General features: G+C 37.2%; 1 protein-coding gene across 1 annotated transcript; it reads right to left on the bottom strand.

Annotated features, from left to right (window-relative positions):
- Window positions 1-352: 352 nt before the first annotated feature.
- On the bottom strand, window positions 353-5,809 carry LOC135227015 (digestive cysteine proteinase 2-like). Its single transcript, XM_064266779.1, has 6 exons — window positions 5,651-5,809; window positions 4,246-4,398; window positions 3,924-4,103; window positions 3,104-3,289; window positions 2,520-2,685; window positions 353-657 (listed from the first exon to the last, which is right to left on the bottom strand). Exons 1-6 carry the CDS (start codon window positions 5,777-5,779, stop codon window positions 452-454), a joined length of 1,020 nt encoding a protein of 339 aa, XP_064122849.1. The 5' UTR covers window positions 5,780-5,809; the 3' UTR covers window positions 353-451.
- Between the last annotated feature and the right edge of the window lie 9,282 nt (window positions 5,810-15,091).

Genomic DNA, 15,091 nt, shown 5'->3' with positions numbered 1-15,091 from the left:
TGATAAGGGATTCCCCATGGCCAAACTGTCAACAATTTGGTTGGGTCATGGGGAATTTTCTGTTGTAGGTAATCTAAACACACGGCATATTTGAGAGCAAGTTATCGCCAGATGTGTTCGACCACATGACGTATAATGTCTTTTCTACTTATATGCATTCTGCTCTTCTGTAGAGTAAACATTTTTTGACTATAAAGGCTGACAGTGATGCAGATGAGAATCACATGTCCTCTAGTTTTTTCTTTGAGTTGGATGATGATCCCATCTTTAATTCATAGATTTCCAGGCAGGTTACCACACAAACCTCCGGATTCTCGTCATAGCTTTAAGGAGATTAACGAAAACGGCTACCTTAATAATCAGTATCCTTTATTTTTAAGTATGTGAGGAGAGGAGGGTAAAGCTCGTCATTCCTTCGAGAAGCGAGAGAGAAGAGACTCCGCGTTTAGGCTTAGACTGTAGCGTAACCAGAATCGCTGGCGACACCGCAGTGGTTGCCTCCGTTCCTGGTGAGCTTCATGTACCCATCCATGCCCCATCCGGTGCCCCAGGAATTCTTGATGATCCAGTAATCGCTGCCAGACTCGGTTCCGTAACCGACTGCCAAGACGGCGTGGTTGATCATGTCGGGGTCACAGTTGGGTTCGTAGTAGACACCTGAAAGAAGGAATCTGACATAAATAACATAATCAAAGACATTTTGCTCAGAACGTCGATGTCATGCGCATGCAGGAATCTTACTGGATCTTTCCTAGATAAGACTCCAAGGGATTCAGGGTCGTTATCTAGGACTCACATTTCTTGGAGGTCATTAACCTTATATTTACACTCTTTTGTTCATGTTTTTACGGTAATCAAAGGTGGATATATTCTATACAGGGTTAAAACCCGTGCGGGTGACTGTCTAGGAAAGATCAATGTTACAATGCGTGGAGCTATTTATTTTATTTTTTATTGGTTGGTCATTTTTCATGTTATCCGCGTCCTTCAAGTGATTGTATCCTTTAAGTAAATTGCTCGTCATTTGTTATTTTCATCTCTCATATTCTCTTTTTTCCTGTTTGCTTTTCTTGCTTATTTGCTATGAATGGTCGCTCCTTTAATAATAATAATAATAATAATAATAATAATAATAATAATAATAATAATAATAATAATAATAATAATAATAATACTGAACTTCCTCAAAATATATTCAGGCTGCCATTATTTTTAATGAAGTTTATGTAAAAGAGGGACTCTTCCGAAGTAAAATTAATAATATCAAAACTTCAGGCAACACAATATCTACGGTTTCGACTCCTGTTTTGGTTTAATGAAAAAAAAGTCTATGAATTAGGATTTAGATGAAGGCTCAGGACCATCTACAATGAACATAAAAGATGGATTATATCGTTCCCTCTTTTCGATGGCTCTTTCCAACCTTCCCTCCAATTCCCTCATAAACGCATACGTCATGAATATGGTAATGGATAATTATAAGTCTACAAAGTGCGCAGATGACTACTTTATACATTATATTATAGGCACAAGGTTTGCTAGTGACTCTATTTACCACGCAGGTACCGAGAAGTAGAAAAGAAAACAAAGGCAAGAGGGAAAAGGATATATATATATATATATATATATATATATATATATATATATATATATATAATATATATATATATATATAACAAATTGACAGCCACAAAGAAAAGTGAAACAATTGAGATGCTAAGCACTTTCGTCTTATTGCTAAGACGTGGCCACAGCAACGAAAGTAGTCACCATCTCAATTGTCTCACTTTGCCTTCGTGGCTGTAAGTTCGTTCGTATAATGTATATATATATATATATCGAGCCACAAATGTCCTTTAATATCTAATTCGCTTTACCTCGGAAAACTACCGAGGTCGAGGTGGGTTCATGCAGTCTCCAAATCAACGAATACCTGAGTGCAAAAGGTATTTGAGGGTGAGAGACGGCCTAAACTTATAGCCTCTTGCGGTGGTGGGGTGGGTAAAAGCTTCACTGACGTCCTGGATTTGTGTGGCTTCATGGGTTCGAACCCGGGAGCCGGCAATTCTCTTTTCGCCTAATAAATTCCCCTTTGGTTAAGCATATATGAAAATATATTAATTCCGAGGTGGAGCGAATTAGATATTAAAGGACATTTGTAGCTCGATGTATGTATATGAATCACGTAATGTGAAATGATTCATATATATATATATATATATATATCATATATATATATATATATATATATATATATATATATACTATAATATATAATATATATATATTATATATTATATCTATATAGAATGTACTGGTCATTTTTACCAGATACACATGTAATTGTAATATCACTATGCCATAATTTCTTCATATTTCTTACACTTGGATTTTAAGGCTTTGTATAGTGACAAGCGTAACCAAAAATGCGCCAAAAATTCGAGAAGTTAAGAGGGCAGTGTGGCTATTACAAATACATATATATCTATATATATCTATATATACCAGTATCAAGTTACCTGAGCTGTAAAACTGGAAGGAAAAGTGGCCGGCATCAATGGCGACGCTGGTGGGACCTTGGTCGTGGACGGCTGAAGCGAGAGAGACCTCGTCAGCGTAAGGAATGTTGATGTATCCTGTGACTGTGACAGCGACGGTGGAAGGATCGAAGCGACAGCTCCTATCCTGATGGACATCGAAAACTGGGTGTTATTAGGGGACAGACACACACGGACCACATGCATTATATTCACATCTAATAACCGCCATTGCTATTGTAATCTAAAATTGAAGAACTTATTTCCTACGGTGTATATTACATAAACATTTTGAATGTTAATAACTAAGTTGCATGGTTACATATGAAAGAAAATTGTTAGTAAATATAAAGTAAATACTGCATGAGGAACATTTGAAAGATGAAAAAAATAAAAATAAATTTAATTTATACTTAAAGTGATGTGCTGAAAATAATTTGAGGAATTTTGTGACAGGACATGCGGAGACTATGCAGATTGTAGGTACATTAAACATTTCCTAACAAAAGATAGAAAAAACAAATGCTCAAATGCAGGGAAAGGTGGAAAACCCCATTCGTACTAACAACAGCCTCGTAGGGGTATTCGGCTTCAGTGGTGATCCCTCCGGCGGACTTGATGTAGTCGACGGCCAGATCCATGAGACCCCCGTTGCACCCGGCGTTCTCTGTGGAACAGTCGACCAGCTGCTGTTCGGACAAGCTGATCAGGTCACCGGTTTTGATGAAATGGGCTCCTTCCACTGTTCCCGTCTGGTGGATGCAAGGGCAGAAAAGATTGTTGCTAACATGAGGTCAACCTAGTATCTCCCTCAGTACGCCTGTTGGGATCTTACAGTTCTTATTTTCAAAATGAATTTCATTTCGTAAATAGTTGATGTAGTTCAATTGACTGTGTAGATTCTCAAAGGAGTTCGTTCAATAGACTCATATGACAGCTCAAAGAGGTAAAAATTGCAAATGGGCAGTACATCTCTACAGGTAAACGCTTCTATTTTCTGATAACGGATGTTTAATTTGCTTTTCAATATTACATATGTTCTTCCTTGAAGAATCTATGGACCACAAGGAAACTATCAAATTTACAGTTTGTTTAAAGGTGAAATATCAATATTTCCCTTGAGATGAAATGATCAGCTTACTCAATAAAGGCTGAAGTTATTATCTTCATGGGGTAATGCTTCATGTTAATCAACGCTACCAAAGATAAGAGTAAATATACTAGTTCTTGTTATCCCTTGTGTAAGACACATGCAAACACACAAACAAACACACACATATGCATAAATATATATGTATGTATGTATGTATGTATGTATGATGTATGTATGTATGTATATTTAAATATAATTTATGCGTTCGCATGCAATTTTAGAATCCTACTCACAGTGGAGAAGGACCAGCAGGATCCACACTGTCCCTGGTCCTTTATCTCAGTGACAGCACCATGATCTCTCCAGTCAATATCGACAGCTCTTTCCTTCTCGGGGAAACTGGCGAATATTTTGGTCTCTTGGCTCTCCTGTTTCTTCAGTCCGGTCATCTGGGCTACGAATTCCTCTGTGGTCTAATGCAAATGGAAGAAAAACATATGTTAAGTAAACAATCATGTCCTCTTCTTGGTCATGGACAGAATGGCATTGTTCATTATAAAAAGTTCTGAGGTTTGGAAGAAACGTCCCGATTGTCTTCCTTGAAGGTGTTCTTACCATATCGCCGAACCTGTTCATGGCAAGATCGAAAGTGACTTCGCCCTTCTGGAAGCGTTCATTGTGAGCCTCGATGTTCTTGAGGTGGTTCTCGAAAATGGTCTTCCTGTAGAGCTCCTCCTTGGCGTTGGAGTAGGCCTTTCCATGGGTCAACTGTCGGGAGAAGATATTTGCGTAAATAATGTATCCTATGATACCTTATTTATTTTTCTTGACTATATCTTATGATACATTATTTATTTTTCTTGACCACAGCAGACATATAAGAAAGTGAAAAAGCGGCAGGGGACGTCAAGAGACCTAGAAAAATATTGAGATTAGTGTGAGCAATTGAAAGCAGATGGTCGTCGAGTGACTGATCCATTATGAAATCTGGTCTGAACCACAGCTGCTGTATTGTGCTTCAGCGGCTATTGAGTTGAGCTGAGTATAGAGTTTAGGCCAAAGACCAAGCACTGGGACCTATGAATCAAGTGTTAGGAGAGGGTGGAAAGTAAGATGAACAAAGAGAATATGAAAGGAGTTACGGCAAAAGGTACGAAAGTGGTTGCAGCTAGGGGCCGAAGGCACGCTGCAAAGAACCTTAAGTAATGCCTACAGTGCACCGCATGAGGTCCGCTGACGACACTAACCCCCTACCCCCAAGGTAGTGAGATACGTAAATGGGATATCAATGAAATGTGTCATGACTGCTCTGTGCTCACCAGTTTGTAGTTGTTTTCGAGGAAGGCAATATTTGAAAAAAAAGTGAATGTGAGCGAGAATAATTGGGAAGATGGAGTAAAGAATGTTAATATTGACGGTGGGCGAATGGTAATCTGGAGTGTGACGGAAGGGTGAGATAAGAAGAGGTGGGTGTAGTGAGGAAATAAGGGGATATCTAGAGACTGAGAGGAGACTTGCAGTGTCTAAACAAGCCTCTTTTTTTATTTTTTGTTTTTTTAAGGGAATAAAGTTTGGAGATTGAACTCGAACAAAGAGAGAATGTTCTAGGTGTTCAGACGTACTGCTTTCATAGTTTACTATATTAGACGTAAGAGGAATTGAAGGGATAAAGCTTTGGAATCACAGAAGTGAAAAAAATGACGAGAGTATCTTAGAAGCTTTAGCCACTGAGAAGAAAGGAGGAAGATGGAGCAGTGGAAAGAATGCATAATTCAAAAGGCTGGAAGTAAGAAAGAGGGAGGACGTAGAAAGTGCAAGATAAATAGGGTGGAAGATATATCGGAAAGCAGGCGCCCTGGTATTCAGAAAGCGAGGAAACATTCCCTGCTCGGTGCGTGCGTACGTGTTCGTTAGGATTTCTTCATTTTTTGTGTTTTTTTGGGGGGTGGGGGGGGTGGGGGGGGGGGCGTTTAAGAATACACGACTATTTCTATATGTTATTTTGAGTAAAAATATTCACCTTGAAGTGTTCCCATTTTGGGGTGGCAGCAGCCAGGGCAAAGCCGCAGAGGAAAAGGACGAACTTCATCTGGAAATATAAATAGGAAACTGAAGTAGAACACCAGAATAATTCTGCTTGGTCTTTCATGAAGTCTCTGTGAAATAACCAAGACTATGAATAAAATGACGATGGATTTTCATCGTTAAATTTCAGGTAACCAAAAAGAATCTGCAAACATTTTCCTAACAAACTTGAACTATAAAGTGACCTTTCCTAGATTATGACCCCCAACAACGGGTCATTAACTTTGTGATTTTTACAGCCTTTGGTTTAATATTTTATGGTGATATCCAACGGCCTCGTACTACTAAACTCGCCGTAAAGGTGGATATATATACCGGGTTAAAACCCTCGAGGGTCACTAATTAGGAAAGAACCCAATAAAGTGATATGTCTTTGAAAGAGGCAAACGCTCATTAGTGACGATCGAAACGTTTCTTTGAGAATTGGTTGTCATTTCCATTATCTAATACCCAGTCCAGTCTGGTGACATTTGACCATCTTTTAGGTTATTAGAACCAGAAACGGCAGAAACTGCTCTGAACGACTTACCTTGCCGTAGTGGTAGGCCACAGAAGATTTCGGTCTGTATTTATGCCAAGATAATCGTGAGAAAAGAACCCAGCTTGTTCACCGATCGAGGTTACAAGGTTCAACTTATTTGCTACTTTGTACCCAGTCGCAGCATTTTTTTTTACTCTGCAGAGGACTAAAAACAAAGAAATCCAATGTTTAGTGGTGTCAGTGATTGAGAGTACTTATCTCTTACGTCAGGGCGGTTTCTCACCGAGTTTCATAATCCTCTGTTTTTCCCCAAGTGCCTCAGGTGGTTTTTACATTCACACAAGTCTGTTTGTCCTTTTCTTCAAAGTGCTTACTATGTGATTTACTTGAGGTTTGCAAAATATCAATAATAAAACCATTTCATACATTATATGATGGATGGTATGGATATATATATTATATATATATATATATATATATATATATATATATATATATATATATATATATATATATATATATATCAATATAAATATAATATAAATATACATACAATGGAGACAGGGGAAGCACACCAACAAGTCATGAAACTCGTATTTATTAGGTTGCAACGTTTCGGAGCCAACCAGCAGGCCTCATTTTCAAGCTACAAAGTAACAATATCTGATTAGTACAATAAAATTAAGTTACAGAAGTAAAATACATAATATAAGGTGCAATAAAACAATCACAGTTAAAAATACAAATAAGGACCAACCGTTGAGTGCGAAGACAGACGGAAGGACTAACAAAAAACGTAAACAGTTCACGAGAGGTAAAGAAGTGTAGGCTAGACGTGGCATGGGTGTTCAGTGAGGGGACCAGTTTTTTTTAATAAACAATGATTCATTAATTGTTAAAATCTTATGATTGGAAGCTCTGCCCAAAACCCTAAAGTCCTTGTACTGAATAGAATACCTACATTTATCGGTATAATCCCTTATGTTGGAAAATTTGGGATTTGAAAGCTTAGTGCCATTTCTATAGCTGACAGCTCTGACTGTCGATTCGGACCTAAGTAACCTATGTGTCGATACAATATAAGTTCCTCGATTACATCGAGGACAAGTAAATTTGTAAATAACAATCGAGGAACCTATATTGGATCGACACATACGTACCTTAAAGTCCGAATTACCGTGATAGAAGATAATCATGTATATATATATATATATATATATATATTATATATATATATATATATATATTATATATTATATTATATTATATGCTGGTACTTTCGTAATGCATATTTCATCTCTATAACCATGAAATGTTGGAAAAGTGTTTGCAACATTTTCAGATTCCTTATTTAGCTTAGAGTTACAGGATATTCAAAAAAATTATGTTCAGATTTCGCATAATATAATTTAAAAGTTAAGAATATAACGTAGAATGTGAAAAGAGAGAGAGATTAACTTTGTCCATTCCAAGCTAGAAATTGTTGTCATCGCTCGAGATAAGGGGAGCTCGAAGTCTCCGTTTTGTTTTCATAACATGTCAATGTTACTCGCTCGAGTCTGTTTCAGACGGGTACGTCTTTGTTGAGAAGCCACGAGAAAATATCACGATGTTCCTATGGCACTGTATCATCTTTTCGTAAGATCGTTCCAGAACCTTCCGTTTAAGCATACGTCATCTTTGGAAAATGACGTCATTTAGTTTTACTATCGTTATATATCATTATTCCTTTCATATTAAAATACTTTTATCATCTTAAATCAAGTAATAAAAAATGTTATTTACAATTGTAATTTCAATTTCTCTTTAGATATTGTTTTGAAAAGGAATTTTTATGATATTAGCTGAACTACGTGTCCAAAACGATTTGAGCCCATCAGTCTCTTGAAGTTAGCCCATACAGAGAGAGAGAGAGAGAGAGAGAGAGAGAGAGAGAGAGAGAGAGAGAGAGAGAGAGCACTCATTACAGATTTTGAACTCCTGGTGTACAGAGCTCATCTTTCTCTCTCTCTCTCTCTCTCTCTCTCTCTCCCGTGCCATATTTTGATATTACAATAATGTAAAGATTTTATACTTAGTTATTGGTAACTCGTAAATTTTGGATTTCGGATATCCTAGAGTTATTCAGTATTAGTTAGTGTTTATTGTAGAATCTGAACAAACATTGTACAAGTGTGTAACGGCGCCTTTTCTTTTTTGAAATATTGTGTGGCACTAGTTGTAGCAGAAACAATTGGTACTAAGGTTATGTGTTATTACAAGGTTTATTAGTTGCAACTAATAGTTTCCGTGCTTTGTTGAAACAATTTAAATTTTCACACATTGCAAATTTTTATGTTTTGTGTTTGTTTCATTTGAAGTGATTTTTGGTGCATTTATCCATTTTCTTTTTGTAGTGTCTTTTTTGTGTGTGTGATTAATGCTTTTTACTAGTTTGGTACTTTCCACATGTTACTGTGTTTTCATTTGCATTCACAATTTGATTAACTTAAGTTGCACATTTAGTTGAATTTAACACTTGTGAATTAATTTGCATTTACTTAGAATTCTTTTCAAGTTTTAGTGTTGTTTAGCACTTGTAAATTAATTTTCAAATTTTAGTTATAACCTAACACTTTAAAATTTTGTTGAAATAATTAATTTTCTTGAATTTCGTGATAAATTAATTTTGATTTAATTAATTTTCTTGAATTTTGTGATAAATTAATTTTGATTTGATTTTACTTAATTAATTCAAGAATTAATTAAACTTTGTGTTGTTTCCAAGTAGCAGTAAATTTCCCTGATATTGTGAATTTCACTTATAAATTTTGAGTTTGATAATAAATTTTTGTACTTAAAATTTTTATTTATAAGTGTTTTCTTTTTCATCAGTATATTTTTGTATAGGTAGAAACATAGAGTGGTAATTGAGCAGTTTTCCTTCAATTTAGTTGAAGTGAGTTCGAACCAGGGAAGTACTTAGACTTTCGAAATCAAGGAAATACTTGAAGTTTTAAAGTTGTTGATGGAGTGATGCCCTTTAATTAATTTAATTACCTATAAAATTACCTCAAACCTGTTTTAATGAACTTAGTCTGATTTTCTGCAATACTGGTAAGTTGTTTAAGGGATCACTGTTGCCTTTAGAGAATTCAGTCGTATTTACCTGTAATGAAGGTTCAGGTGTCTGGCTGTTGTGAGGTACTCATTTAATTATTGGTAAGTGTAGTAACCAGATACTTTGCACTTCGTCACAAGTATTAATGATGCCCAGAGACCCGGGACAACAGATTACATTATCACTCGAATCTATACTGGTAGTGTTAGGAATATATTTTGTTAGGAGAGTGGCCATATAGTGTTTGTTTTGCATTTATTGTGTTGAATTGTTAGTTGATAACTTAGAGAAAATGGCTCAGTTCAAGGTTCAGGAATTTTTAGCAGCCCCTTCCATCCAAGTGTTATCTGAAACCACTCTGACTAAGGGGCAGTGGAGCGCTTTTGCAGTGGCATGTGTTGGTTATGTGTCTACTAGTATGGTAAAGGCATAAATAAGATGTTTTGCTAGGGAATCATTGATAGACGCTGGTAGAATAACTGATGAAGATGAGTTAGAATTAGATCAAGAGTTGTTGAATGTAGCACGTGTTGATCTTATAAATAAGAAAGAAGAAAAGAAAGAGAAAAGTGATGCAGAGCTAGAGCTTAGACGTACTGAAGCAGAAGAGAATTTGATCAAGCTGAAAATGCAAGTTGAAAGAGAAAGAGAAGATAGGGAGAAAAGAGAAAGAAGTGAAAGAGAAGACAGGGAAAGAAGAGAAAGAGTAGAAGAAAAAGCAGCAGAAGAGGAAAGAGAATGGATAAAAGAGGAACGAGAAATCGCGAGACATGAAAGGGAGATGGAATTGATAAGAGCTAGATCCACATTACCTGTGACATCGTCTTACCCTAACCAAGGTAATCAAGACCCTGTATTTGATGTAGTAAGAGTACAGAAGTTAATCCCTTAGTTTACTGAAGAAGCTCCAGATGAGTTTTTTGATCACTTTGAGAAAGTGGCTTCAGGTATGGGATGGCCAGAAGATAAATGGTCAGTTTTGCTACAAAGTGTCTTAATTGGTAAAGAGAGAAGCGCTTATCTAGCCTTAACAGCTGATCAGTGTAAAGACTACAAGGTACTTATACACAGTGTGCTACAAGTTTACCAGATGACCAGAGTACTATGACGAAAGATTCAGAAATTTAAGAAAAGATGAGAAGGGAACTTTCTTAGATTATGCTTATAAAGTGAGAAGGTGTTTTAAACGTTGGTTAGAAACTGCTAAAGTTAAAACTTTTGAAGAGTTAGAAGAATTACTTGTTCTTGAACAATATCTTAGAGGAATTCCTGAACATATAAGAGCCTATTTGAGAGAGAGAGAGAGAGGTTAAGAAATTTGACAAAGCTCCTACATTGAGTGAAGATTACAATATAATTAGTAGCAAACACAATTACAATGTCAAGTACCAGAGTCAACAACACCTAGGTTTTAAGTCTCATCCAAATATCAGGAACAAATTTAATGGGAAATCTACAAGTGATACTACCAAGAGTACACAAGGTAATACACCTCAGCAAGCTAATGTGAAATCCTCATCCAGTTTTTCAAGACAGTTACAGAAACCTAATGTTGTCTGCTTCAAGTATGGAAGAGCAGGACACTTTGGTCAAGAGTGTTACTGGAATCAACAGGTGTCAAAGCCAGTTGGTCAAGTAGTGAAAAGTGACCAGGTGAAACAAACTACGAAGAACAGCGTGGGAAAGAATCAGACTCCAGAGAAGACTGAAACTAAACAAGCTGAATGTTTAGCAACCAGTGGAAATGTAACCTCAAGCAGTGTGTAGCTTATCAATGTTGAGGCTTTTAAGCCATATATCTATGAGGGTATGCTGTCAACTCAAGGATGGAGTGTGCAGGTACCAGTCAAGATATGTGATACAGGGAGTAACCATAGTGTGATAGTACGTGGTGCTCACTCTCAGTTGGAGAAGAGTCTCACAGGAAATTCAGTTATTTTGAAGGGTATAGGAGGAGAGGAAGTAACTCCTATATGCCACTTATACCTGTCGTGTGAATTTGTGACAAGGAATGTTGATTTTGCTGTAAAAGACTCACTGGCTGTAGAAGGTGTACATGTTCTGTTAGGGAATGAAGTTGGTGGTGTGGCATTTATTCCTTGTCCTGTAGTGACAGACAAACCGTTGAGGATTAGTCCTACGATAGAGTTGGAGAAGAATAACCCCCACCTGTTTCCTAGATGTGTAACTACCAACCAGAACTATGAAGAGGACTACGACTGCAAGTGAAGAAACTGAGGATTTACACACCCAAGAAGGATCAAGTGAAGGATCTTTGTGCTTAGAAGAATTGTTCCAGGGAAGTGATGTTTCCCCCTAGTGCTGACCAAGAAGAGATTTCCCATGAAGAAGAAGACGATGCTGACAAAGAAGAACCTATTGTTCCTGAAGAGACTCCGAGTAGTCAAAGTGTTCCTGAAGACAGTAGTGAAACTACTGTAGCTGAGTTAGCAGATGCTGAGAATTCAACCCTTAAAGTTGGTCAAGTGACAAGAGAGAAGCTAATGGAATTCCAGAAGAAGGATGCATCGTTAGCTGATTTGTTCTTCAGAGTTGTTGATCGAGAAGAGATGCAACAAACTCCTACCTGTTATTATCTGAAGGAAGGTTTGCTGATGAAGAAGTATAGACCTACAGGTATACCAGGAGATGCTGTATGGGGCGAATATCATTAAATTTTGATTCCATATCCATTGAGGAAGCAAGTGGTAGCAGTAGCGCATGAATCTGGGCATATGGGAATCAGGAAGACTGTGGAGAAGATCATGAATTATTTTTTCTGGCCTGGACTTCACAAAGATGTTAGCAGGTTCTGTCGTGAGTGTCATACCTGCCAGATAGCTGGAAAACCCAATGAAACCATCCAGAAAGCCCCCCTACAACCTACAGAAGTTAGAGGAGAACACTTAAGCAAAGTGATTATAGACATGGTTGGACTGCTGCCAGAGGCAAAGAAGGGAAATGAGTATTTGTTAGCAATGATGTGTCCTGTGACAAGATATCCAGAGGAAGATCCCTGTTAGAAACATATCTGGCAAGATAGTCGCTGAAAAACTGTGGAGTTTTTCTCAAAGTTTGGTATACCAGAAATAGTACAAAGTGATAGAGGAACGAACTTTACTTCAAAGTTATTCCAGGATGAGATGAATCTGTTAGGAGTGAAACAACAGTTATCCGCTGCTTATTATCCAGAAACTCAAGGTGCCTTGGAAAGGCTCCACCAGACATTGAAAAGTATGCTGACAAAGTATTGTTCTGAGTCAGGAAGAGAATGGGATGTTGGTTTACCATTAATGTTGTTTGAAGTGAAGAATGCTTATCAAGAAAGTATGGGTTGTTCACCAAATGAGATGATTTTTGCTAGAGAAGTGAGAGGGCCGTTGAAGATTCTTGCAGAAAATTGGGAAGAAATCAAGAGGAAATCCAGGGAGGGTATGGAAAGAACTTAAGGAAAAGGTTGAAAGAGATTAGAAAATTCTCTTTAGAAAATTTGAAAGGGAATCAAGAGAAAATGAAAAGGAGATATGATGCTAAGACTAAGCTAAGAAGTTTTAGTGTTGGTCAACAAGTGTTAGTGTTCTTACCTGTCAAGAGATTTTCCCTCACTAATAAAGTTCAAGGTCCTTACAAGATAATTCAGAAGTTGAGTGATAGAACTTATGTGAATGAAACACCAGAAAGAAGAAGACGACAGAGGAAGATACATGTGAACATCTTGAAACCTTATTTCTCAGAAACTAAAACTGAAACTGTGTCAATAACACAAACAACTTCATCTACAGAAGACGATGATGGATACGAATTGTGAGCTGAAAGCAAGATGAATAATTCTTCAATTTTGGAAAATTTGGAGGATAAGTTGAAACATCTGAGTGCTTAACAAGGCGAAGACTTAAGTGAAGTGATTAGAAGTTTCCCAGAAATTTTTGCAGATGTACCTAGGTGTACTGATCTGACCAAGCATGAGGTCAAGATTCAAGAAGATGGAAAACCATTTAACCAAAGAGCCTATCGCTTTTACCTTATCATTGAGATGTTTTGAAGAAAGAAATTGAGTATTTGCTGCAACATGGATTAGCAGAACCCAGTTCAAGTCACTTCAGTTCTCCATGTGTGTTAGTCAAGAAACCAGATGGTTCGTTTAGGATGTGTACTGTTTATAGGAAAATGAATTCCATCAGTGTGGCTGACAATTATCCTTTGCCTCTTATAAATCAGTTACTTGATGATATTGGGCAAGCCAAGTTTGTTTCCAAGATAGACTTGTTGAAAGGATATTATAAAATTCCCTTAGATGAGAATGTGAAGTTGCTGTCAGCTTTTATTACTCCTTTTGGACTGTATCAGTATACTGCCCTGCCTTGGTCTGATGAATGCACCTGCAACATTCCAACAAGTGATGGATCAACTGCTAGGATCTATAGACGATGTAGGTGTATACCTGGATGACATAGTGATTGACTTTGGAACATGGGAAGAACATCTGAAGATTCTGAGGAACATTTTCAAGAAGCTACAAGAAGCAGGTCTAACAGTCAACCTAGAAAAGAGTGAGTTTGGAAAGACAACTGTTCAGTATCTTGGGTTTGAAGTTGGGAATGGCCTTCTTGCTCTAGTAAATGCTAATGTAGAAGGTATCCGCAAGGCTACCCCACCTACTACCAGGAAACAGCTACAGAGATTTTTAGGCATGGCTGGATTCTATCGTTGCTTCTGTCCAAATCTCTCAGCTGTAGTAGCTCCTTTGACAGACTTAACTAGTCCCAAAGCTAAGTTTGTTTGGACTCCAGAGTGTCAAGAATCCTTTGAGAAGGTGAAAGCCATTTTAAGGGGGCCGGCCGGAACCCTTATATATGGTGGTATAGGGCGAAAAATGCAGTCATGAAGAAATTCACGGAGCTTCATATGGCAATTGATAATACATATATGTACGAAATATTTCGTCAAAATTCCTCTTACTTTCGTAGTTACAGGGTAATTAGTTAACGTAACTCAATAAGCCTAAAACATGATCCGTACAAGAAGATGCAATATTTCTTCTATTATCGTAAATTTTGATAATTATTGTCAAAGAAGTTGGGAGAAATGGCATCTGTAGACATTCCCCAAGTCAAGAAGAGAGACTTCAGTCAGCTACCAACCAAGTCCAACCATCAGTGCGAGCACGAACTTCAAGTAGTCTACATGTTCGATTTCACCTCTGACATTCGCTTGCTTTTACGTATGTTTATGTATGTTTCGGCAAGAATTTCATTATGCCAATGAGGAAAAGACAAGGAAAACATCTCGCTAACATACAGGCGAAGAAAAATCGCTCAAGTATTATTACAGAATATCATAATATGTGTAGTTAGTGAAGAGAGAGGGGAGGGTTGCCCTTTCTTGCCTGACAGCACACGTCACACTGTGCCCAAGGCTACGATCTTTGAGCAAAGAGATCTTTATTTATGATAAATAACATAGTTTTGGTTTTTTAATACCCAAAATGGAATATGAAATTCAGAATAATCATGATGTATTAAAGAGTACACCTTCGAGTTTCACCTCTGACATTCTCATGCATTTACGTTTGTTTATCTTTGTTTCGGCAAGAATTTCATCATGCCAAAGAGGAAAATACAAGGAAAACATCTCGCTAACATATAGAAGAAGAAAATTCGCTGTAATAAGCCGAGTTATTGAAGGGCAGAGAGAGAGTTGCGTAGGAAGGAGTGTCCCATCTTGCCTCAATCAGTGCCCCAGGCTACGATATATGAGCAAAAGGATCATCATTTATGATTAAATTATGATAAATA

Source organism: Macrobrachium nipponense, chromosome 15, assembly GCF_015104395.2.
Source record: "Macrobrachium nipponense isolate FS-2020 chromosome 15, ASM1510439v2, whole genome shotgun sequence".
In the NCBI taxonomy this organism is placed as follows: Eukaryota; Metazoa; Arthropoda; class Malacostraca; order Decapoda; family Palaemonidae; genus Macrobrachium; species Macrobrachium nipponense.
Note: the sequence above shows the minus strand (reverse complement) of the source record. Positions and strands in the feature narration are given on the sequence as shown.